This window comes from Sorex araneus, chromosome 8 (assembly GCF_027595985.1).
Source record: "Sorex araneus isolate mSorAra2 chromosome 8, mSorAra2.pri, whole genome shotgun sequence".
Lineage (NCBI taxonomy): Eukaryota > Metazoa > Chordata > Mammalia > Eulipotyphla > Soricidae > Sorex > Sorex araneus.
In genome coordinates, this window is record NC_073309.1 from 22,182,266 (window position 1) to 22,207,330 (window position 25,065).

Consider the following 25,065-nt stretch of genomic DNA (forward strand, 5'->3'; position numbering starts at 1 on the left):
TGGTCACAACTCTCTGTCGTTCTGGAAAGTGCAGAGGGCTTTGGAGACAGTCCAAGGATGCACGCTTGCCAGGAGTTTGGGTGGAGAGAGGGATGACCCAGCAGCAGACCAGAGGAATTTTTTTTTTTTTTTGCTTTTTTTGGGTCACACCCAGCAATGCTCACGTATTACTCCTGGCTCTGCACTCAGGCATTACTCCTGTCAGTGCTCAGAGGACCATAAGGGATGCAGGGATTGAACTTAGGTCAGGTCAGCCATGTGCAAGGCAAACACCCTACCCACTGTGCTATCACTCCGGCCCCAGAGGAATTTTTAGGGCAGTGGAAACCTGTCTCTGCCTCCTCACGATGGGCATGTGTTGTCAGCCATTTGTACACATAGATGGGTACCAGGGCGAGCAAATGTGATGACGACTTTGCATGCGTGTGGTGGGTCAGTATAGATTCATCCGTCCTGACAGGTTGGACACAGCTGGGGGGGCAGAGGGAGGCAGCAGTGGAGATGTCTTTGATTTTGCTGCCCATTGAAACTTCGCTTTAAAAGGAACATCTCCAAATTTTGTGTGTAGGATTACTTTAACCTTCAAACAGGAAAGTTGTCTTTCCAGAGCCTGGAAGTTTCTGTCTTGAACTCAGTGCCCAGTTGGGGCAGGAGAGACACATCTCCCATCCTGCAGCCCGAGCCCGCTGCAGCCAGCGCCTACGGTGCTGACCTCGGGGAGGGAGCTCTGAGCTCAAGAACGGAGGAAGGTCCATGCGTTCCTGGTGGGGCGATAGACGGCATACCAGGCTACCAGGCGCAAGAAAAGAAAAATTGTTTGGGTCTCTTCCTTGTGTTCATTCTCCTGAGCTGCAAGTGTTTCGTCTGTAAAGTGGGATCCAGGAGCATAGAGTTCGGGGCTAGAGAGATCGCCCAGAAGAAAGCTTTGGCTTTGCAGGGGGGAGGCTGGGTTCAATTCCTGTCACTTGTATCACATGTCTTCCCGTTGATCTTGATTTGCTTGAGCGGGCGCCAGTAACGTCTCCGTTTGTCCCTGTTGCGTGCTAGTGTATCCCAATGATATCTGCTCGCTCCAGGAACAGGAAGAGCCTCAAACCGTTCATTCAGGGTTTTGACGAAGAAGTCTGACCATCTCGTTGGTGGGCGGCCATGCGGTCTTTTGACATCCCATGGAATCCAGTCAGTAACAGCTCTAGTCCAGCGGTTGTCTCTGAATCGCATTACATGTCCGCATTACATTACAATTGCATTACAATTCCTGTCATCCAAAAAAAAAATTGAGGCTGGAGAGATAGCATAGCAGGTAAAGTGTTCGCTTTGCATGCAACTGACCCGGGTTTGATCCCAGCATCCCATGTGGTCCACCAAACACTGCCAGGACTGATCCTTGAGCACAGAGCCAGGAGTAAGCCCTGAGTGTGGCTCCAAAACCAAAAAGGAAAAACTAAAAAAAGAAGAAGAATAAAATAATCTCCACTTTGACTCTGCAAGACGGGCTTTCCTCGGTCACTACTGTGTTGAATAAATTTCCGTTTATAGCCTGGAGTCACAATGCAATGGGGAGGTGCTTGCCTCGCACGTGGCTGACCTGGGTTCGTTCTCCCGCATCCCCTGTGGTCCCTCGAGCACCACCGGGATAATTCCTGAGTGCAGAGCCAGGAGTAACCCCTGAGCACCGCTGATGTGCACTCCCCACACAAACACCCCCAAAACTGAGTGTGCGTTATCTAGACTCAGCAACATTTCACCCGGTCTGTTAATCATGGTGTCCTTTGGGGCTTGGCCCGGGCTTTGACTCGATGTCATTCCATCGAAGATTCTTTCACAGAGACAGGACTAGCCCTCAGGACTCTGCAACAGGAGACAGGGACCTGAGGTCCCGGCAGCTGGAGCTGGCACAGGCCTCTGGCTTCTGATAAGGGAGGAGGGTCAGGATTCTGGCTTGTCAAGGGCGGGGCTGCTCCAGGGGCATCTGGTAGAACCAGCCATGACTTCAGAAGGGTTTGTTGACAAGGTGACTCATTTTTAGAGGGGTGGAGGTGGTTCACGGAACTGGGGCCTGCCCGGTGCCCTGCTTCAGCCACCCTAGAGGAGGGCTCTGCTCCAGATCCAATCCGACCATCCCTCTCTGGACCCTGGTACACAGCGCTTGGGAACCAGGGACTGGGGGCTGGGGTGGGGGGTGGGGGGCGGACACATCCTCCTGAGTCCTTCTCAGAGGAGAGCAAGTATAAGGGATCTCTCAGGGTTTCAGAAGAAGGGCCTCTATATTTTCTAGGTGGGGGGCCTCAGGGGCTCCTCAGCAGTGCTCAGAAGGTCAGGGGACTGACTGGTGGTGATTCAACATCCAGGTCCCAAGGAAGCGACACAGCTCAGGTCCCGCTGTTGCTCCTGGGCCCTCCAGGGCTGCACCCAGAGGTGATTGACAGCCCACGTGGCACAGGGCATTCACCCTGGTACGGGTACTAGATTGTATCCCGGCCCCTATGTCTCCTCCGGCTTGATCGCTGATTATTAGCCCGAGCCACGAGCTGCCGCCTTCCCGCCGTGGGGTGAGGATTCGATGCTGTCCCTCAGCACCCGCCGCCCCTTGGCCCCGTCCTTCCCAGCTAACCAGCGTCTGCCTCAATCAGCATCCTCCGTTTACACCACTGCGGCTGGGGAAAAGCTGCTTCCTGCCAAGCCGTGGTTCTCGGCTCTTAACTGCACCCGGGGGATTTGGAGACTGCACAGGGAGCCTGAAATAGTCCCAGACTCGTGGAATGGGGCCGTTGTCAACTTTGCCCTTCTTCGCCGACCATCCAGTGCTTTTATTTCTTTTTTTTTTTTTTTTTAGTACTGAAACAGGTTTAATGAGTTAATGATGAAATGAGCATGGTCAGAGTGAACATGCAGTTAAGAAGAGAGTGGTCTTCCCTGGGCTGGAGAGCCGGCTTCGGGGTCAGTGCTGTCTGGCAGCTGCACGCCCATGCTTTGGAAAAGGTTGGAAGCAGGTCCTGCCAGGCCAGCCTGGGAACTGTAAGATTCCAATATATTTGAAACCAGATTGAGGTCTATATCTGCTGGTGTCATAAGAGATGCTCCTGGACCACAATCTTCTTCCTCGGCAGAGTGCTTTTATTTCTGCGCTCATATTTTGGACTCGCAAGAAGGCTGATTGGTTGTCTGGGTGCAGCCATTAGCACGTGCTCTGGCCCCCGGCCCCAGGGCATCCCCGAGGAGTGTGGGGGCACTCGAGTCACGGGGGTCACTCCCTGGGAGCACTGTCACTGGGTGGTGCCCGGGGCAAGAGACTGGGGGACAGGCTGCACCCCACGCCCAGCTCTAGGTGCCAACAGCAGCAAGCGGCAGCCAAGCCTCCTCTCTCTCCCTTGCAGCTTCACCTCCAGAGCCCTCGGCCAGAGTTTCCAGGGGTTACCTACCAAAAATAATGGCATGGGGGTCCTCCCCGCCGAGTCGGCTTCTGCAGAAACCCAAACCACTGCGCGGCCTTTTCTTTTCTCGGGGCTACAAACAGTGATGCTGTAGCCCCCAGGACCGTGGACAGCCCGGGCTGCTCCTGGGGTCCTATGGAGCCTGGATCAAACTCAGGGTCTCAACCACTCCAGCCAGGCGTGCCAACCCCCTCCCCACCTCCCTCTTTTGGTCTGATTTGATTTCAGTGCCAGGGGAGCGAAGGCAGAGCCTCCTGCCTGCAGTGCAAGTGCTCTACTGTGAAGCTCACGCCTCCCCCACACCATTTTAATTTTATTTATTTATTTATATATATATATATATATATATATATTGCTTTTTGGGTCACACCTAGCGATGCACAGGGGTTACTCCTGGCTCTGTAGTCAGGAATTACTCCTGGCGGTGCTCAGGGGACCCTATGGGATGCTGGGAATCGAACTCGGGTCGGCCGCATGCATGCAAGGCAAATGCCCTACCCTCTGTGCTATTGCTCCAACCCCCCCCCACACACACACACACCATTTTTTTTTTTTTTTTTGCTTTTTGGGTCACACCTGGCGATGCACGGGGATTACTTCTGGCTGTGCACTCAGGAACCACCCCTGGCAGTGCTCAGGGGACCATATGGGATGCTGGGATTCAAACCCGGGTCAGCTGCGTGCAAGGCAAATGGCAAACGCCCTACCCGCTGTGCTATCACTCCAGCCCCCACACACACCATTTTTAATGTAATCTTACTCTGGGGCGTGGTTGAATCAGGCTGGCCTATCACTCTGGCCCCTAGCATTTTTTTTTTTTTTTAAGTCTTGGGCAGCTACATAGAGACTCAGTTTGGCCCATGATATATACGGGTTCATTTTCAGGGGGCTGGAGGGAGTTCAGAGATAATTCTCCAGCTTCCAGCTGCTATAAGAACATGTGCCCTGCTGGGAGGTTTTGGAGTCAAGTGCCCAGAGACTTGCCCATACCCTAGCATCCTTCTTTTAAAAAGTTGGGAAGGGGTCCAAAGGGATACTACTGCAGGTAGAACACTTGCCTTGCATGTGACCAACCAGGTTCCAACTCCGACATCCCACATGGGCCCCCAAGCACCACCAGGAGTAATTCCTGAGTGCAGAGCCAGGAGTAAGCCCTGAGCGTTGCATTTAGCTCAGCGGTTTTCCCTGTCTCCGTTGTGCTGGGCTCACTCAGCTAGAGCCCCCGCCACCATTTTCCTGTGGAACAGTTTCACCACGGCCAGGAGAGGGGGAGCTGGCTGGCTGTCCCGGTTCTGAAAGGGACCGTCGCTGAGCACCCCAGCTCTCACGGGCCAGTGAATCACCCTGGAGCTTCCAAACAACTACGTTCATTCTGTTATCTCTTGGGTTCTGTGGCTGAAGAGCTTGGGAAAGGTGCGGGTGGGGGCTTCAGTCTCCGGTGAGGTTACAGCCAGAGGTGATTCAGGATGGACGCAGGAGCCAGGCAGCCCCCGGCCCCCTCAGACCACCCATGGGAAGGTTTAGGATTCCTACAGGGGAGTCCCAACTCCAGAGATGCAATGCAGTTCTTCCCCGCAGGTGGGGTTCCAAGCAATCGTAAGCCCATCATGGTTCAGGGGAGGTGCCAGGGGCTTGTGGAGTAGGGGTGCCACTGTCAGAGTATGGGCTCTCGTGGGGACCGGGAGATCCAGTTGGAACATCTCTGTCTTGTTTTGTTTTTTTTTAGCTTTGGTATTTGAACCACACCCAGCAATGCTCAGGGCTTACTCCTGGCTCTGCACCCCGTGATCACTCCTGGTGGGTCTCAAGGGACTGTATGGGTTGCTGGGGTCGACTGTGTGCAAGGTAAGTGTCCTACCTCCTGTGCTGTCTCTCTGACCCCCACCCCCAGCTGGGACGTCTTTGGAAAATGCACCTCCACTCGGGGCTCCCTGCTTCTCATGTGGGTTTCCTGGCCACACTTCCTCCATCTACACATCTTTCCTAACACGTCTGGAGGGGCTTTAAGTCCACAAACCTTCCTGCCCTGGCAGGAAACCCTGGGGACACAGAGCTGCACGTGGCGGAGGTGCTCCACCTCTGCGACACCGTGGCTTTCCTTGGTGGGATCCGTTTCCAGCAGGTGGCAGCAGAGGGGGGGAGGGGGGGACATGCATCATGCCACTACTTCTGCAAGGGAGGCCCCTTCTTCAGGGGGCTGGACCCCATGGGGCTGCAATAGCACAGCAGGTAGGGCGGTTGCCTTGCACACGGCTGACCGGGGTTCGATTCCCAGCATCCCATAGGGTCCCCCGAGCACCGCCAGGAGTAATTCCTGAGTGCATGAGCCAGGAGTAAGTAACCCCTGTGCATCGCCGGGTGTGATCCAAAAAGAAAAAAAAAAAAACAAAAAACAGAGGACTGGACCCCCAGAGCCAGGCCACGAAGCAGAGGGTGGATCTCTCTCGGGGCACCACCACGGGTACCTTCGAGGGTCTCTTTCTGCCAGACAACGCTCCTTTGCGTCTCTAGTGAGCCAAATTCTGGAGAGGATTTCAGCCCAAGAGTTATCAGGACTCTGGACCCCATTCCAAAAAGAAATAACACAGTTCAAGAAAAATAAGGGCTGTGCCTCAGATAATGAATTATCTGTGAGGCAGTGTCCCTGCATGAGCCGAGGGACGATCCTTTGGCCTTATTTTCTCTTTTGTTTTTTTTCTTTTGTGCTCTTTGGGTCACACTCAGCGATGTACCCCATCTAGTTCCTGGCTCTGCACTCCTGGAGGTGCTTGGGGGACCTTATGGGATGACAGGGATCCAACCCAGGTAGGCCACGTGCAAGGCAAACGCCTTCCCTCTGTACTATAGCTCTGCCCCCCCCCCCGGCTTATTTTCAAATCTGAAAATATTTTTAATATTCCCTTTCTTTCCTTCAAATCACATGAAATCTGTATCCCATGTCCCCAGGGAAAGAGGCCCACGTTTCTGTGGGCCTTCAGACTCATCCTCATCCTTCCTCCACCCCCACCCCAGGAAAGGGAGACTTGTCCCAGGACCTGGCTATTCCATTTAGTCACAGTGCCTGGTGGGGCTTCCTTCCCACAGAGCCCCTCCCCCTCCCTCCCTTCCTTCCCTCCCTCCCTCTTCCTTCCATCTGTGCTCGTTTTTTAAAAATATGCACTTGTCTTATTTGTTATAAATCAAAGCTATTTCATTAATGTGTATAATAATTGCCAAACTGAAATAAAATTCACACACCAGACACCCTTTAATACGTACAATTCTTGGGCTGGAGCTATAGTACAGCGGATAGGGTGTTTGCCTTGCATGTGGCTGACCCGGGTTTGATTCCCAGCATCCTATATGGTCCCCCGAGCACCGCCAGGAGTGATTCCTGAGTGCATGAGCCAGGAGTAACCCCTGTGCATCACAGGGTGTGACCCAAAAAGCAAAAGAAAAACAAAAACAAAAACAAAGTGTATCATTCTTAAATTATATATAAAAAAAAAAGGAGGGGTGAGAGATATAATCCAGTGGGTAGGGCACTTGTCTTGTATGTGGCCAATCCCAGTTTGATCTTCAGCATCCGGTAGGGTCTTCAAGCCCTGCCAGAAGTGACCCCTGAGCACAGAGCCAAGAGTAAGCCCTGAGTACAACCAGGTGTGGCTCAAAAGCAGAAAACATAAGTTTTTGTTTTGTTTTGTTTTGGGATGCTCAGGAATTATCTAGGAATCACTCCTGGTATTGCTCAGGGTATTACACTGATTCTGGGAATTGAACCTGGGTAGACTACATGCAAAGCAAGCGCCCTACCCGCTGTACTATCTATCCAGTTCCTAAATAGGTTTTAAAAATAAATAAATAAACTCACTTAAAAATATAAAATAATGTGTACAATTCCATGGTTCGGGTATATTCCAGAATTGTGTCATCAATTTTCAAACATTTTATCCCTTCTCAAAAAATCCATTTACTAGTGATCATGACCCATTTCCTCCCAGCCCCAAGGAAACCAGTGATTTACACTCTGACTCTATTTGCTTGGTAGAGGAAGTCCCTGTAAACAGAATTATACAATGTATTAGTAGTTAGAAGCTGGTTTCTTTGTTTCCACATAGTATTTTCAAGTTCATTTGTGTTGTGGCATGAATCAAAACTTCTTTCTTCTTTACTGCCAAGCATATTCCTTTGGATAGCGGGTTGGAGAGAGAGAGGACAGGGATAAGGTGTCTGCCTTGCTGCTGCTTTAATCCCTGGCACCACGTGTATTCCCCTGAGCTCCCCACAGGAGTGATCTCTGAGCACGAGCCAGGAGTAAGCCATGAGCACCACCCGGTGTGGCTCCCCAGCCAAAACCAAAGCGCCATCTCATTAGGAAGATACTCCACTGTGGCCACTTTGGCTCTGTGATGAAAAACGCTGCTATAAATATTAGTTACAGGTGTTTTTTTTTTTTCTTTCTGGATCTTTGTTTTCTGGTTTGGTTAGGGGGCCACTCCCAGCGGTGCCCAGCACTAACTCCTGACTCTGTGCCCCAGGATCACCTCTGGTGGGGTTCAAAGGACCTCATGTCATTCCAGGGATCAAACTCTGGCCAGCTGCACAAAGACAAGTGCCTCACCTGCTGTACCATCCCTCCAGCCCCCCTCATTACAAGTTCTAATGTGGACGTCTATTTTTTACCATTTCTTGGGTGTAGACCTAGAAGGAGAGTTTCTAGGTCAGATGGCAACTTTGTAGCTAATGTTTTTAGGCGCTATTGACTTGACTCTCCAAGCAGCTGGGCTGATGTTGCATCCCCACCAGCCGTGTTAGGTTCCCAGTTTCTCCACAGTCTTGCTACCACCTGCTATTTCCTGTCCCTGTGGGGAGGGCGGGAATGTGCCCACCAAGGGCCATTCTCACCAACCGCATGGTCCAATGCAAGGACTGGAGAATGCAGCGCTGCTCAGGCCAAAGTGACCCCTGGGACTACAAGGCGGCGTGTGATCTCTGAGTCAGCCTGGCATGGATGAGTATGCAGGCACACGCCCAAGTGCCACCACTAAAACACGCATGAGCACTGTCACCAGAGTCCTCCAGGTGAGTACCATAGAGAGCCCCAGTGAGCCCTACAAACAGATGTGCGAGCATGACAGCTGGGTGGGCACAACCATTGTGAGCACCGCAACTAATCGCATCTGCTTCACAACTCTGTGTGTGTGTGTGTGTGTGTGTGTGTGTGTGTGTGAGAGACTTCCAGTCATGGCAACCGCACAGCCATGTGCGGAGAACAGGGAACAAAGGAGAGAGGAGCCTAGGGTGGCTACACCAAGCATCTAGTGTGGTCAGGGCCGGAGTGATAGTACAGGGAGTAGAGAGCCTGCATTGCTCTTGGCTGAGCCAGGTTCAATACCCAGCACTGGCTATGGTCCCCTGAGCACAGATCCAGGAGTGATCCCTGAGCACAGAGCCAGGAGTGATCCCTGAGCACAGAGCCAGGAGTGAGCCCTGAGCATTGCTGGGTGTGCCACCCCCCTCCCATAAAACTAAAATAACAAGATGTGTGATCTTCTCACTGAGTATGGCTCCTATTCTCTGCTTACTTCCAGGGGCAGGTAAGTGCCCCAGATGTTGGGGGAGGGAGAGGGAAAGGGGGAGGGGGAAGCATGGAGCCTGGCTGGAGGAGGGCCCAGTGCTCCGCAAGGTGTCATTTTCGAGCTCACCTAGCAAATTTTGCCCAGATCAAAGTGACCTCCTTCCTGCAGCTGCCCCCCTTCACCCCTTGAGAGATTGCTCCGCCCCCCCCCCAAGAGCCCCACAGAGGACTTGGAGCCTTTTGAACCACGGGACTGTTTCTGGGAGGGGCAAGCAGCTAGCAGCTGCCAAGCCGTCCTCAATTGTGCATTAGCTTATCAGATGCCAGCGTGCCCTGCCTTGTGCCCTGGGAGATGCACGGGGCTGGGGGTGGGGAGCTTTGACTCACTGGGCTGGGAGGGGGAGGGGCTGCCGGGAGCTCAGGTGGGAGGGTGACTCTGATTGATGGGGCTCAGAATGATAGCACAATGGGTAGGGCTACGTTTGCCTTGCACGCGGCCAACCCGGGTTCGAATCCCAGCATCCCATATGGTCCCCTGAGCACCGCCAGGGGTGATTCCTGAGTGCATGAGCCAGAAGTGACCCCTGTGCGTCGCCGGGTGTGACCCAAAAAGGAAAAAAAAAAGAATGTCGGGGTGGGGGGTGGGGGGTGGGGAGTAGGGATGTCGGGGAGGGTCAGGAGCTTGCTGCTCCATTCGCCAATGGACACAATCACGATTCGTTTCTGCAGGATCCATTTATGACCTTAACTACTTGCAGGTTGTACTAACCTCTTTGTGTACTACTTTTCTCTTAAAAAAAAAAAAGTATTTGCTTATTTAACTATCTCTTACCTAGTACCTCTCTCCCACACCTGACATACCACCTCTAACTTACCACAGATCCGGTTGGCACCTTCTAAACCAGGCAGTCCAAAACTTACTTGGCCTACGGCCTCCTTTCCAGAAAAGAAAAAAGAAAAGAAAAGAAGAATCACCCAGTGCTGCCCTGGAAGCAAACAGAAAGCATTCTGCAGTGGCGCCACCATCAGGATCACTAGCGCCACCCCCACGGGCGTGCCCGGATCTCGGGGTCCCCGGCTGACGCCACTGCTCCCAGACCTCCCCAGACACCTGCTCTCAGAGCCTTGGTGAGAGAATGTCTCTCCTGTCCCCAGACTCATCATGTAAAAGCCACATGGGGGGGGGGGCCTGGAGCAATAGCACATCCGGTAGGGCGTTTGCCTTGCACGCGGCCGACCCGGATTCGATTCCCAGCATCCCATATGATCCCCTGAGCACCGCCAGGGGTAATTCCTGAGTGCATGAGCCAGGAGTGACCCCTGTGCATAGCCGGGTGTGACCCAAAAAGAAAAAAAAAAAAGCCACATGGGGGGAGGGGCAACGTGCTGGAGCCGTAGACAGCTGGTAGGGCACTCGCCTTGCATGCAGCTGACCCGGGATCAGTCCCTGCTAACGGATATGGTCCCCTGATTCCCGCCAGGAGTGATTCCTGAGTGCGGAGCCAGGAGTCACCCTGAGCATGACCCCAAAATAAACCAAAAACCAAATCCTTCAAGGGACCCACAGGGCACTGCCTGACTGCAGGTGCTTACCTGGCCCCCATCTGTGTCCCCGGCCCAGCCCGGGGCCCAGGAAGGCGGCAGGACTCTCTCTCAGGGGACTCTTCTCCCGGGAGCTGCCTGGCTCCTGCCCTCACTCCCTTCGTGCCTTAGCTTAAATGTTAGCTCCTCAGACAGGCTTTTCTTTACACTCCCCACCTCCAGTTAAGAGCCCGCACCAGATTGCTCACTGTCAGAAAAAAAAAAAAAATTAAAAGGACAAATATAGAAAGGAGAAAACTAGAATGAATCCAATGGTGTTAGAAGGGAGTTGGTGGAAGGGAGTGAGCTCATGGTTTTCAGATAGATATATATATATATAGCAGGAGAGACAGCGATGGTGGCACTGTGACGTGACGGGTGTGTGTGTGTGTGTGTGTGTGTGTACAGACAGTCACTAGCTCCTTCCGCTGGCGATGGCCTGAGAACTGCAGCAAATAGTCCTGTAGAGACAAGCAGGCTTCCCGGCCAGATTGTGGCGTCTCAAGCCTCTTCACCTCAAAGCAAAAGCAGGATCCTTTGAGGAAGTGTTGGAGGCCAGGCCAAGGGCAGGGAAAACGTGGAACTTGGAACATCTTTTTGTGTCCCCCCCATTCCTGCTCAAAGGATAATGGAATGGGGACTGTGGGGAGCGGCTGGAAGGGCCCTGCCAGGCAGATGAGGGATAGTTTGAACTAGTCAGACTGATGGACACTATTATAGCAATAACCGTAAGTTATTGAGTAAAATAGGAATGAATCCAGGACTCAAGAACACAGTGGGGGGAGGAGAGGAGCTAGGATAACACTAGTGTTCAAAATATGCATTCTTAAAATGGTTAAAGGGGGGCTGGAGCGATAGCACAGCGGGGAGGGCGTTTGCCTTGCACGCGGCCGAGCCGGGTTCGATTCCAGCATCTCATATGGTCCCCTGAGCACCACCAGGAGTGATTTCTGAGTGTAAAGCCAGGAGTAACCCCTGTGCATCGCTGGGTGTGACTCAAAAAGAAAAAAAAATGGTTAAAGAATAATGTGGGGACCAGGGAGGGCAATTGCCTTGTACACGGCCCACCTGGGCTTGATCCCACACATCTCATATGGTCCCCCCAGCACCACCAGGAGTCATTCCTGAGCACAGGGCCAGGAGTAACCCCTGAGCACTGCCCAGTGTGGCGTGGCCCAAAAGAAACAAACAAACAAACAAAAGAATAATGCTGGGGTGGAGAACTCTGACAGATGCTAGATTTCAATCACTTCAGAGCCAAGTGCTTGAAGGACATCACTCAAGAAATGAAGGAGGGGCTGGAGCGATAGCACAGTGGGTAGGGAGTTTGCCTTGCACTCGGTCGACCCGGGTTCGAATCCCAGCATCCCATATGGTCCCCTGAGCACCGCCAGGGGTAATTCCTGAGTGCATGAGCCAGGAATGACCCCTGTGCATTGCCGGGTGTGACCCAAAAAAAAAAGAAAAAAAAATAAGGAAATGAGGGGTGGGGGAAGGGATGCTGGGACCATTGGTGGTGGAAAATGGGCACTGGTGGAGGGATGGACACTTGACCCCTGTATGACTGAAACGCAAGCACGAAAGTTTGTAAGTCTGTAACTGTACCTCACGGTGATTCACTAATAAAAAAATTTAAAAAAAAAGAAAGAAAGAAATGAAGGAAATGATTCAAGAAATTGAAACTGCAGAGAATATGTCGGGACAGCACGCCGAGGATGGACGCGGTGTGACCGCTGTGATATTTCTGCGGGAGAGACCGAGCTGACTCCAGTCCCGAGGGAAGGTCGGGGCGGCCCCAGCTGGGGAGGAGGCGAGTGAGGAGATGACCTGTGACCTTCTGAGAGAAACCGGGAAGCTCTTCCAAGTGGAGGGAGAGGAAGGGCAGAGAGCCCAGGTACAGTGGGGGTGGACGGGAACTGGACCTGGGGGTCACTGCAGGGTGAGTGCTTGTATGTCATCACCCAAGGAGTCGCTACCCACTTCTTAGGAGCGTGGACTCCTGAGTGCTCAGGGGGGCCCAGGGAGGCCCTATCTGAGACCAACTGGGCCTTCAGTTCAATTCTTGGGCTCTTGTAAGAGACCAAAAATACGGTGCTGCTCAGGCCTGCGGATCCCCTGGGTCTCTTTCTCTCCTCTCTCTTACTCCTCTCTCTGTCTCTGTCTCTCTCCTCTTTCTCTCCTCTCTTTCTCTCCTTTCTCTCTCTCTCTCTCTCTCTCTCTCTCTCTCTCTCCCATCTCTCTCCTCTCTCCTCTTTCTCCTCTCCTTCTCGCCTCTCTCTCCTCTTTCCTCGTTCTCTCTCCTCTCTTTCTCTCCTCTCTCTCTCTCCCTCTCTCTCCCCTGTCTCTCTCCTCTCTCCTCTTTCTCCTCTCCTTCTCGCCTCTCTCTCCTCTCTCCTCTTTCTCTCTCCTCTCGTTCTCTTCTCTCTCCCCCTTCTTCTCTCTCTCTCTCCCCTCTCTCTTACTCCTCTCTCTGTCTCTCTCCTCTCCTCTCTTTCTCTCCTCTCTCTCCCCTCTCTCTGCCTCTCTCTCCTCTCTCTCTCCTCTGTCCTCTTTCTCCTCTCCATCTCTCCTCTCTCGTTCTCTTCTCTTTCCCCTTCTTCTCTCTCTCTCTCTCTCTCTCTCTCTCTCTCTCTCTCTCTCTCTCTCTCCCTCCGTCCCTCTCCTCCCCTCTCAGTTGACAATGATTTGGGGGGAAGGAGGGAGCTGGCCACATCCGTCAGCGCTCAGCACTTACTCCTAGTTCTGTGCTCAGGGATCACATCTGGTGGTGCTCGGGGGACCACGTGCGGTGCTGGGGATCGAACCCGAGTTGGTCACGTGTGAGGCAAGCGCCCTCCCCACTGTACTATCTCTCTGGCCTCGGTGATGTTCTGTTAAAGCAAGGGAGTCCAGCTTCTCTGTTCTGAAGGAGGCGGCAGGGTACAGAGCCCCGCTGGCTGGCAGCGGTCCCGCCTGCACCCGCCTCTCCCGCACGCTGCCTCACCTCCGGCTGTTCGAAGACACAGTCTTAACTCTGAGAGCTTTTTCACTTCCCTCACTGGGTACAAACCTCTAAAGTCTGAGGCTTAAACAACCACCAAAGAACCAAAGCAACTGAAAAACGTTGCCTTGCATGTGGCCGACCCTGGTTCACTCCCCAGCACCGCGCGTGGGTCCTGGGGCCCCTTCTGGGGGCTCCCTCCTGAGTACAGAGCCAGAATAGACCCCGAGCGCCACCAAGTGGGGGCCCCTCCCTGCCCAGATAAACAAAATGAGATTAAAACAGGGGGGGAAGGGGGAGGGGGGAGAGTGCTATTAAAAATAAATAGATAAGGGCTGGAGCACAGCGGGTGGGGCATTTGCCTTGCAGGTGGCCAACCCAGGTTCGATTCCCAGCATCCCATATGGTCCCCCGAGCACCGCCAGGAGTGATTCCTGAGTGCATAAACCAGGAGTAATCCCTGTGCAATGTCGGGTGTGGCCCAAAAAGCAATAAATAAATAAATAAACAAATAGATAAAATAGGGGCTGGAGAGATAATGCAGAGATTAAGGTGCTTGTCTGCAGACGGCCAGCCCCAGTCTGATACCTGCCACCACATACGGTCCTCTGAGTGCCGCCGGGAGTGGCCCCCGAACACAGAGCCAGGAATAAGTCCTGAGCATTGCCAGGTGTGGCCCCAAACCAAAACCAACAACTAAGACGTAAAATCAAAATCATACAGGTTGTAAAGTACCAGGCCATTATCTATGACTCCTGCTGCCCCAAATCACTCCGTCCCCTGCCGTGCACGGCGCCGTAATGAAGGAAAGCGAGGTGGCAGGTAGAACCTGGCGACTCACGCTGGTACTGTTTGCAGCTGAGTTTCCGAACCTGCTGAGTCCTGACCTCGAACCCCAGTTCAGGACCCCTGCGTTAGTGGCTGGAGAGTAGGAGAACCCAGGGGCGGTGGCAGAGAAGACCTGGGCAGGAAGCCCAGGAGGCGGGATGATGTCTTTTTCTTTAGGTCAAGGGTCACGAACATGGGGACAGGAGGGCTGAGCGGGCTGCCGGCTGGAGGGGGAGCCCTCGGGGGCGTGTGCAGGCTGGGAAGTGGGAGCTGATGGAGACGCCACAGTCTGGCGGGGAGACGAAGAAGGGCGTTCTCAAAGGATGCTGCCGTCACGGGAGATGTGGGCGCCTGCTTCCCGATCTGCCGTCTGCCCTGGGAATGCCCACCACCGCCTCACGGAGAGGAGGGGACACTCAGGGAGGGATTATCTGCCCTACACATTTTTGGGGAGAGTGAGGTGTTGGTTTGGGCCACGCCCGGGGGTGCTCAGGGCTTGCTCCTGGCTCTGAGTGCAGGGATCACCCTGGCAGGGCTGGGGTGCCATTTGTGGTGCTGGTGATGGAACCTGGGTCAGCTGCATGCAAGGCAGCACCTTCCCCCCTGTACTCTCTCTCCTTGGCCCCTTTATCCACTACAGACTCAATTCTGCAAGACCCCCAGGTCTGACACTCTTTGATCGGTGAAGCCTTTTCTGGGTGGGTCTGGGGAGAAGGTCCAGTGGGGGGACACAGGCCTGGCATGTTTTGAGGCCCTAAGTTCCATTCCGGTGCCTCGTGGCCCCTAAGCACCGCTGGGAGTGGCCCTGGTGGCCGCCAGCAGCGCTGGGCCTGAGACCAAGCCATCGAGACTGTATCTCTGACCGTGCATCACCAGGAGTGTCCCACCCCACCCCCCCTCCGGTGGAACCCCAGTAAATAAATACTTGAACTGCGAAGATAGCTGTTATTTACATTTTGTTGGAATGGAGTTTGTTTATCAACTCCCCAGAGAACTCAGAGAGAATGAGTTTACCGAGCATTTGGGAGTAAGTGAGTGTCAGGGGCTGGAGTTAAAAGAAGGTCCCCTTTGGGCCAGGGAGAAAGTAGAGGGGTCAAGGCATTTGCCTTGCACATGGCCAACCGGTTCAATCCCCAGCACCGTATATGGTCCCCTGAGACCTGCCAGGAGTGATCCCTGAGCACAACAGAGTACGGACCAAATAAAAAACAGTAACAAGGGGCTGGAGCTATAGTGCAGTGGGGAGGGTGTTTGCTTTGCACGCGGTAAACCCAGGTTCGAATCCCACCATATGGTCCCCCGAGCACCACCAAGAGTAATTCCTGAGTGCATGAGCCAGGAGTAACCCCTGAGCACCACTGGGTGTGACAAAAAAAAAAACAACAAAAAAAAAACAGGAACAAAATACAGGTATGCCTACCCCCCTTTCCCAGTGAGACGAGAATGGAAAAAAAAAATGTGGGGTGGGGGTGGGGATGGTGTACAAACTGTCTCTTTCTGTTACTTCTGGCCCGAAAGGGCTGGACCCGTCGTTCCTGCCCCCCCCCCACCCCCAGAGGCCTCTCTGGCGGGTAAGCAGGTGGGTCACGCTTTAAGGATCCAAGACAGAAAGAGGAATCCAAAGTGGAGAGCTGGGGGCCGGAGTGATAGCACAGCAGGTAGGGCATTGGCCTTGCATGCAGCCGACCTGGGTTCAATCCCCGCCATCCCATATTGTTCCCCAAGCACCTCCAGGAGTAATTCCTGAGCGCAGAGTCAGGAGTAACCCCTGCACATCGCTGGGTGTGATCCAAAAAAAACAAAGGGGGGCTGGTGTGATAGCACAGCGGGGAGGGCGTTTGCCTTGCACGCAGCCAACCCGGGTTGGATTCCCAGCATCCCATATGGTCCCCTGAGCACCGCCAGGAGTAATTCCTGAGTGCAGAGCCAGGAGTAACCCCTGTGCATCGCTGGGTGTGACCCAAAAAGCAAAAAAAAAAAAAAACACAAAAAACACAAAGGGTGCCAGGCTGTTGATGCTGAGGGCGATGCATCGTACTTAGATGTGAGTTGAACACTGCCCTGGGCACTGGCGATGTGGCATGTCAGAAGCCCCGAATTCCATCCCTGGCACCTAAGCAGAAGCAGAGAATGGGTGAGACAGAGGAGGAGGAGGAGGGGGAGGAGGGGGAGGAGCGGGAGGAGGAGGAGCAGGTGGAAAAGGAGGAGCAGCATTTCCAGCGACTGCTGTAATAAATTACCACAAACTTCATGGCTTAACACAACACAACGTATTGTCTTAGAACTCAGGTTCTTTTTTTGGCTTTGGGGCCACACCCGGCTGTGCTCATACTCTTACTCTTGGCACAGCGATCGCTCCTGGGTGTGATCAGGGATCAGGAATCCAGGGTGGCCCCGTGCGAGGCAAGCACCTTGCCTGCTGGACTAATTCTTCCAGTCCTAGCTCAAGTCCTAGGTCAACAGATCAGAGGTTCAGTCCGGGCTTCCTAGAGGCCAAGCGACAGTGCAACAGTGCAGAGGATAAGATGCCTGCCTGCCCATGGCCTACCTGGGCTCAATCCCCAGTGCTCCATAGCGTCCCTAAACCCTGACAGGAGTCACTCCTAAGCACAGAGCCAGGAGTAAGTCCTGAGCACTGCTAGGTGTGGCAAAAAAAAAAAATATATATATATATACACACATATACATATACATATATATGTATATATATTCTTGTCCCAAAAGAATATATATATACATATATATGTGTATATATATATATATATATATATATATATATACCTTTTTTGTGTGAGGTACTGTATTCACAGACTCCTGAAATTAGGGTCTTTGGGGACAAGAATGGGTGTCTTCATTTTACTTACAACAATTGGTTGTGTAGATTTTTTTTCTTTTTTTTGGTTTTGGGTCACACCCGGCAATGCACAGGGGTTACTCCTGGCTCTGCACTCAGGAATCACTCCTGGTGGTGCTTGGAGGACCATATGGGATGCTGGGATTCGAATCGGGTCAGCCGCATGCAAGGCAAACGCCCTACCCGCTGTGCTATTGCTCCAGCCCTGGTTGTGTAGATTATTTTTTTAATTGTTTTGTCTTCTTGTGGCCAGTAATACTCAAGGATCACTCCTGATGGGGTTTGGGGGTGCGCGTGGGGGAACAATATTGAGTGCTGGGGATAAAACCTGAGTCAGCCACCTGCAATGCAAGCACCCTACCCACTGTACTCTCTCTCTGGTCCTCCCTTACACGCCTTTTTGCTTTTTAGGTCAGACCTGGAGATGCACAGGGGTCACTCCTGGCTCTGCACTCAGGAATTATCCCTGGTGGTGCTCAGGGGACCATATGGGATGCTGGGAATCGAACCCGGGTTGGCTGCGTGCAAAGCAAACGCCCTACCTGCTGCCTTACATGCCATTAAAAAAAAAAAAAAAACTTAATTTGGGGGGAATGGGAAAGTAGCTTAACTGCAGAGCACTTGCCTCCCTTGCGTGAGGATTTGACCTCTGACAGCAAGCACAAAAGTTATCATAAAGATGCTTCCCTTTGGAGGCCTGGGGGATGGCTCATGGTAAGAAGCCCCTGCCCCGCAAACTCAAGGCCTTGGCTAGGACCCCTCGCGCTGCCTACATTGCTGGAGCTAGTGGGGCCAAAATTTCCATCCATGCCTAAGAAACTGGACTGGAGCGATAGCACAGTAGGCAGGGCGTTTGCCTTGCACACGGCCGACCCGGGTTCGATTCCTCCATCCCTCTCGGAGAGCCTGGCAAGCTACCGAGAGTATCCCACCCGCATGGCAGAGCCTGGCAAGCTACCCATGGTGTATTTGATATGCCAAAAACAGTAACAACAAGTCTCCTAATGGAGATGTTACTGGTGCCTGCTTGAGCAAATCGATGAACAATGGGACGACAGTGATACAGTGCTACAGTGCTGCCTACATGTACTGGGCATGGTGGCACCTGGAGAACTGTCTGGAGTGTATGTGTGTGAGCATCGCAACTGGAGTGTGGGATCCCCAGAAAGCACCACAACATGTGTCACCTCTGGTTCTGACCCAACAACAAAGAGAAAGGAAGAAGGGGAACAAAGCCAAAAACAACAACAAAAATGTAAGTCTATGCTTTCTTTTCTTTTTCTTTTTCTTTTCCTTTTTTGGTCACACCCGGCGATGCTCAGGGGTTCCTCCTGTCTCTGCACTCAGGAATTACTCCTGGCAGTGCTTGGGGGACACTATGGGATTCCAGGGATTCAACCGGGGTCGGCCACGAGCAAGGCAAACACTCTCCCCACTGTGCTATCGCTCCGGCCCCAGGCGCATGCTTTCTGAACACTAAAACTCCCTGATAATTTTGTCACTGCCTAAAGTGTCATTGGCAGGAATGGTCCACGATTAAGTAGCCCCCCCACCCCCAATTTGGGGACATTTCGGTTGTTTTACATTTTCAAGATTAAAGATCATGATTTTGTGAGAGCATTGCTGGATCTTCAGAGAGAGATTCTGAAACACAAAAGGAGTTTAGAGGGTTTTTTTCTCTTTTCTGTCTTTTGGGTTACACTAGGCGCTCGGAGATCATCCCGGACAGGACTTGGAGAACCATGTATGGTACTGGGGTGTGTGCAAGGCAAGCACCTTCCTGGCTGGGCTGTGCCCTTTCTCCGCAGGATGCGGATGTTGACTTGAGTTCAGATGTCAGGTCTGCCTGGAGGTACCCATGTCACTGGACTCCTTGTTTCCTCAACGGCACACGTCTCCTCACCCTTCCTGTAGCTCCAACCTCCCAATATACTTTTTTTCTTTTTGGGTCACACCCGGCACTGCATAGGGGTTACTCCTGGCTCATGCACTCAGGAATTACTCCTGGAAGTGCTTGGGGGACCCTATGGGATGCTGGGAATCGAACCCGGGTCGGCCGCGTGCAAGGGAAATACCCTACCTGCTGTGCTAGTGTTCCAGTTCCCCAATAGTTTGTTTGTTTGTTTGTTTGTTTGTTTTGCTTTTTGGGTCATACCCAGCAATGCACAGGGGTCACTCCTGGCTCAGGAATCACCCCTGGCGGTGCTCAGGGGACCATATGGGATGCTGGGATTTGAACCCGGGTTGGCCGCGTGCAAGGCAAATGCCCTACCCGCTGTGCTATCACTCCAGCCCCCCCAATAGTTTTTTGAAAAGCTTTCTTGAGACACAATTCAGCTACCATAAAATTCATCTTTTAAAGTGTAAATGCAATGATTTTCAACTCCAGAAAGATTTTTGCAGCATCAGCATCGATCATTATTAATTACCACTATTCATGATTCTTTCTTCATAATATATGTGACTTTTTTATGGCAGAATCTTTGAGTCAGGAATACAGGATAAAACTGCTTAAACTTTTAAAAATTAAAAAGCCATCTGAAGCTAGAAGGTGATGTCTCTGTCTCTCTCTTTCTCTCTCCCTCTCCCTCCCTCCCTCTCTCTTTTTGGTGTGTGTTTTGGGCCACAACTGGCAATACTCAGGGGTTATTCCTGACTCTACACTCAGGGATCACTCCTGGAGTGCTCAAGGACCCATATGGGACACCAAGGATCAAACCTGGATTGATCACATGCCAGGTGAGTACCTGACCCCTAGAGACGATATTCTGAGGGTTTTAATTGAGTGTACAGAGCACACATGCAGTACTAGAGGGCTACTCCTGGCCTGGTGCTCCAGGTTGCCCCCAGCGGTTCTGGGAAGCCTGCAGTCTGGGGGGCTAGAGATCAAACCCAGACCTCCCACATGCAAAGCCCTTTGAGCTATCTGCACGCCCTGGCTTTTCATTTTTTATTTGTTTGGAATTTGCAGGGAGGGAGGGGGAGGTGTGGGTTAGAATTCGGGCTTATGGGAGGAATTGGTATGAAAGCATTAGAGTATTTGATTCAAGATGTCCTGTTTTATTACTTCTTGTGTAACCCAGAATTATAGTCACCCCCAAAACCCACACACAGAGAGTCATTAAGCGAAGTGGATTCCAGTTCATTGAACCTCCCTGCCCCGGCACCCACCCCTACAGAGTCACAGACGTGTCACCCTCCTGCACGTCCCCAGGAGACACATGCCTTTGGGGACTGTTGCCCCTTCTAACTCATGCCAAGCAGCGGCCCGGTACACACACACACACACAGGCAGGAGCGAGGGTCCCCGCTGGTTTCACGGGGCTCCCAGCCTCCCTGCCGACAGACCATACAGGCATATTCCATCCGACTGTGGGAGGGCCGACTGCACACTCCGGGCTCGAGTTAGCACAGAGCCTGCCAAATCCAGGTGCGCATTGCGCCAGAGGAGCGTGTGGGTGAATCCGCAGCATCTCGACAGGTGTGGGAGCAGGTAATGTAAGATGGGTGTGGGCTACGTGGTGAGGGATAAGAGGAAGGGGTAGGGACGGTAGGTGGAGGCACAGAGGTGGGAGAGGGTGGAGAAGTATGGGGCCCCAACCGGGTTGGATCTAGTAGTTAGACCAGTGGTTTGGAACTAGTTTTTTGGGTCATGGCCTCCTTTTGAGAATCTGACAGATGCTAAGAATACACACATATACACAAAACATGCGCGAGCGCGCGCACACACACACGCACGCACGCGCGCGCACACACACACACACTTTGCACACAATGTCAGGGATTCACAGAACCTCGGAATCGCATCCAGGGGCTCAGGATTCAGAACCTGTGGGGGAGGCCAACTGCCCCCTGGGCTCTGAGAAACCCCAGGGTTGCATTTGGAGCTTGCAAATGTTTGTGTCTTGTCTTATGCAAAAGATTCTGGGAGGTTTGCAGGTGGGAAAAAACCAGTTTGTTTATTCTATTTACTTATGTTATTTACTTATGTTCTTCCTGTTTTTATTTGGAAAAAAATTTAAATATCCCCTATTGAGCTGCAGGCTTACGCAGTCCTGGACGTCAGTGTTTCACTGTCAACATTTCTCCGGGGTTGCCTTCTTCCCCCGGTGTACTGGTGCTCTCCAGAAATGCGCTTCTGTGGCAAGCCATCGAAAAATGAAGTTGCAGATGTTATAATTCATCCCTAAACACTGCACATCTAAGTTTGAAGGTCAAGAGGTTCTCCTGCAAAACCACAATATAATCCTCGCCCTCAAAAAAATAAACATGTTAGGGCACCCTTGAGTTAATTAAATATATTAATATATATTAAATCTTATGTTCAAGTCTGCCCGGAGTCTCCGAGCTGCCTTCCCTCTCTTTTCCTCCTCCCGCCTCCTTCCTCGTCGGCCTTTCCAGATCCCAGGGTGGGAGTCTCTACTTCCTTTGGTTCTCCCATCTCTCCTGGCTATTTTAGTCAAGAACATTAGAGGTTTGTTTTGTTTTCTCTTGTGATGTTAATTTTTTTTCCTCCCAAGAGTTCAGGCTAGTTGTTTTGCAAAATGTCTTCCAGACTGCCTTTGTCTGATGATTTCCGGGTGATTCCATTCAAGGTAACTCTTTGGGGCGGGCGGGCACTCGATCAGGGGTTCTCTTTGATTCCTGGTTCAAGGGGAAACCTGCAGGTGGCCTTGGCCAGGAATGAGTCGGGGAATAAGGGAGAATACGGCGGCAAAAACTGTATTCTCTGCCTGCCTCCACTGGGGCCTGTAGGTCTGAGCTGAGGTCCGTGTTCTCAGACTGTTCCTATTGGGCGGAGACAATAAACTAGCAAGCAAATAACTACAAATGACGTCGTTTTTTGAAAAACAATGGATAAGCTCAGATAAAAGAGGAGCAACTCTTTTAAGTTTTCAAGTGAACTTAACAGGGCGGGAGTGGTAATATAGCATGAAGGGTGTTTGCCTTGCACACGGCCGGACCCGAGTTCGATGCCCCGGATCCCATAGGGTCCCCTGGGCACCGCCAGGAGTGATTCCTGAGTGCAGAGCCAGCAGTATTTTGCTGGATGTGGCCCAAACACAGTAAAATTTAAAAAATTAAGGGATCGATTTCCAGGGGGAAATAAAGGAAATAAAGTGATTGATCTCCAGGGGGAGAAGGAGCCAGGCGGGGAAGGTGGGAATAGGGATGACCAGGCAGGGTGGGCGAATGGAATTGAATAGTGGACATGGGGATGACTCCAGGACGACAAAGGGAGGAGAAAGAGCCTCTCACAGCACTGAGCACTTGCCTGCTCATCTGTTCTATCACTGATTTGCTTGATGCTCCCCGTAGCCATGTGAAGCAGAGGGCAGCGCTCCTGTTTCTGTGCTATTCAATCTGCAGCACAGAGAGGCTACCTGATGGCTATGAGGTCACACAGCTTGTCACTACTGCAGTGACTGGGATTCAAGTTCACATAGATCTGATTCCCCTGAGCTCGCCCTGGACAAATAGAAGGTAAGAAATTGGGGTTAGAGTCAGAACAACAGCCAGCAGTGTGAGGAAGTGCTGCGGAGACAGGATGTGGGATGGGAAAGTACACAAGAAAGGCCCAGAAGAGCAGAGGCCGGAATGCTCCGGGAACCTTGTAAAGAACACCCAAATTTGGGTGTGCCCCCCACCCCCACTCACCTCCCAGTCCTACACAGGCCGTGGATGGGCCCTACCCGGCTCCCCAAACGCTTAGTTTACCAAGGGGGGCTGGGGGTGGGGTGGGGAAGGGAACTTTTTCGGTGGATGGGCGTGAACCCAGACAAGGTTCTGGGAGAGAAGCTGGGGAAAGCTAGGGCTGGGGCGGCGGGCGAGGAAGAGAGAAGTGGAGGGTTGCGGGGGAGGGAGGGGTGCAGAGGGAGAGCAGGGGTCTGGAGGGCCCAGAGGCTCAGGAGGGGCAGATCTGAGCGTTGGCGCTGGTCGCTACTGGGGGGGGGCCGGGATGGGGGCAGTTTGGGGGCCAGAGTGGGCGCAGGGGGGAGGAGGTGAGCCCCGGAAGAGCGCAGGGAGGTAGGGCTGGAGGGGGGAGTGACGGCACTCGAGGGGGCCCGCCTGGGCTGGGAAGCCGCAGGGGTGCGGGGCGCCGGGAGCCCCGGGGCGGGCCGGCGGGCGGCGGGTCCCCCCGCGCTGCAGGGGGCGCTGTGAGCCTGGGCGGCCCCGGGCCGGGCGGCGGCCGCTCCTCGTGAGCGCGGCCCCTTTTCCGGGTTCCCTCCTCCTCCTCCTCCTCCTCCACCGCCTCCTCCTCCTCCTCCTCTTCGCCGCCGCCGCCGCCGCCGCTGCCCCTTTCCCGGCCGGCGGCCGCCGCTGTCGCCGCCGCCGCCGCCGCCGCCGCGGGCGCCGCGAGCCGAGCCGAGCCGAGGCCGCCGCGCGCCGCCCGCCCGCCCGCCCGCCGCCCCGCCGGCCGCTCCGAGGGCCGGGCCGGCGCCCCCCGCGGCCCCCGCGCCCCCCGCCCGCGGCCCCCGGCCTGGCGCGGCCGCCCGGCGCCGCGCTCCTCCGCCTGCTGCGCCCGCCGCCCGCCGCCGCCCGCCGCCCCCCGCCGCCCCGCGCCCCCCGCCGCGCCGCCGCCGCCGCCGCCGCCGCCGCCCCGCGGCGCCCCCCGCCCCCGCCAGCCATGCCCGGCCCGGCCGCGGGCAGCAGGGCCCGGGTCTACGCCGAGGTGAACAGCCTGCGGAGCCGCGACTACTGGGACTACGAGGCTCACGTCCCGAGCTGGGGGTAACGCCGCCGCCGCCGCCCCCCGCCCCGCGCCCCCGCCCGCCGGCCCCGTTACTCCCCCTCCCAGGAACGCCCCGGGCCCGGGGGGGGGGAGGGGAGGGGAGCGGAGGGGGGAGAGGTCGGGCTCAGGGGGATGCGGATGCGGGGGGTGGGGGCGCGCAGGGGGTCCCGGCAGCCGGGAGCAGCCCCGGCTCCCCCGGGCTCCTCGGGGCTCCGAGTCAACAGCTGTCCGCTCCTCGGGCGCGTCGGGGAACGGGGAAGAAAAATTCCTCGCTTTGTTAGTTTTGGGAAACGAGGCCGGCTGGGAGGGAATTCGGTCGGAGGCGGCCGGGTTCCTGGGGCTTGGTGCTGGAGGACGGAGCCCCGGGCCCGCACCCCCGCGCTCGCCACCCTCCCGGCGGGTACCCGCCCGCCCCGTCGGCGCCCGAGGTCGGGAGGGAAGAGGGGATGGGGGTGCCGGCGTTCATCTGGGGAATGAGCCGTGGGGGATGGATGGATGGACTGACGGACGGAGGGAGGGATGGGATGGGATGGGTGGGCACGCCGGCATCTGATTAATGGGAGCGGGTGCGGGGTGGCCGGCGGCGCCCCGTTGCATCCCTCGGTGCTGCCATTTATGTCTCACTCTTGCCTTTGGCAGTAATCAGGACGATTACCAACTGGTTCGGAAACTTGGTCGCGGAAAGTATAGCGAAGTCTTTGAGGCCATCAACATCACCAACAATGAGCGAGTGGTGGTCAAAATCCTCAAGGTGAGTGTCCTCTCGGTGGCATTCCTCCAGGTGAAGGTCAGCAGGGTCTTGGCGGTGGGTCCCGGCCCAGCCGGGCCACCTCTGGTTTCCTGGGCTGGGGCCTCCTGGCCTCTCCCGCGGTTACTGGCCTCTGGACTTTTGGGAAAGCTGCAGACCTGTTTTCAGATCCCAGCCCCGTTGTAGAGGAGCCTCCCAGGGGCTCCCAAAGGCAACCCCTCGGTGGGGTCCCACTTGTCTCAAACTACAGAGGGTTCCGGAAGAAAGCAAGCCCTTTTCGCAACAGTTCCTCGAAGACTGAGTTTGTGACTCTTGGTTCGCTGGGGGGAAGTGGAAGGAACTGGAGCAGC

At 54.2% G+C, this 25,065-nt stretch overlaps 2 protein-coding genes across 4 annotated transcripts in view; one reads left to right on the top strand and one right to left on the bottom strand.

Annotated features, from left to right (window-relative positions):
* The window catches only part of CCDC113 (coiled-coil domain containing 113), a 50,004-nt gene extending 39,289 nt beyond the window's left edge, over positions 1-10,715 (bottom strand). For both annotated transcript variants that reach the window (XM_055145796.1, XM_055145797.1), the window contains exons 1-2: positions 10,585-10,715; positions 9,867-9,927 (exon numbers count right to left, since the gene is read on the bottom strand). The gene's annotated coding sequence lies outside the window, so the exon portion shown is untranslated. The remainder of the gene's footprint in view (positions 1-9,866; positions 9,928-10,584) is intronic.
* Positions 10,716-23,819: 13,104 nt separating this feature from the next.
* Positions 23,820-25,065, top strand: part of CSNK2A2 (casein kinase 2 alpha 2) — a 40,565-nt gene continuing 39,319 nt past the window's right edge. For both annotated transcript variants that reach the window (XM_055145467.1, XM_055145468.1), the window contains exons 1-2: positions 23,820-23,966; positions 24,607-24,718. In XM_055145467.1, the coding sequence (XP_055001442.1) occupies positions 23,863-23,966; positions 24,607-24,718 (216 nt within the window). In that variant the 5' untranslated portion in view covers positions 23,820-23,862. The remainder of the gene's footprint in view (positions 23,967-24,606; positions 24,719-25,065) is intronic.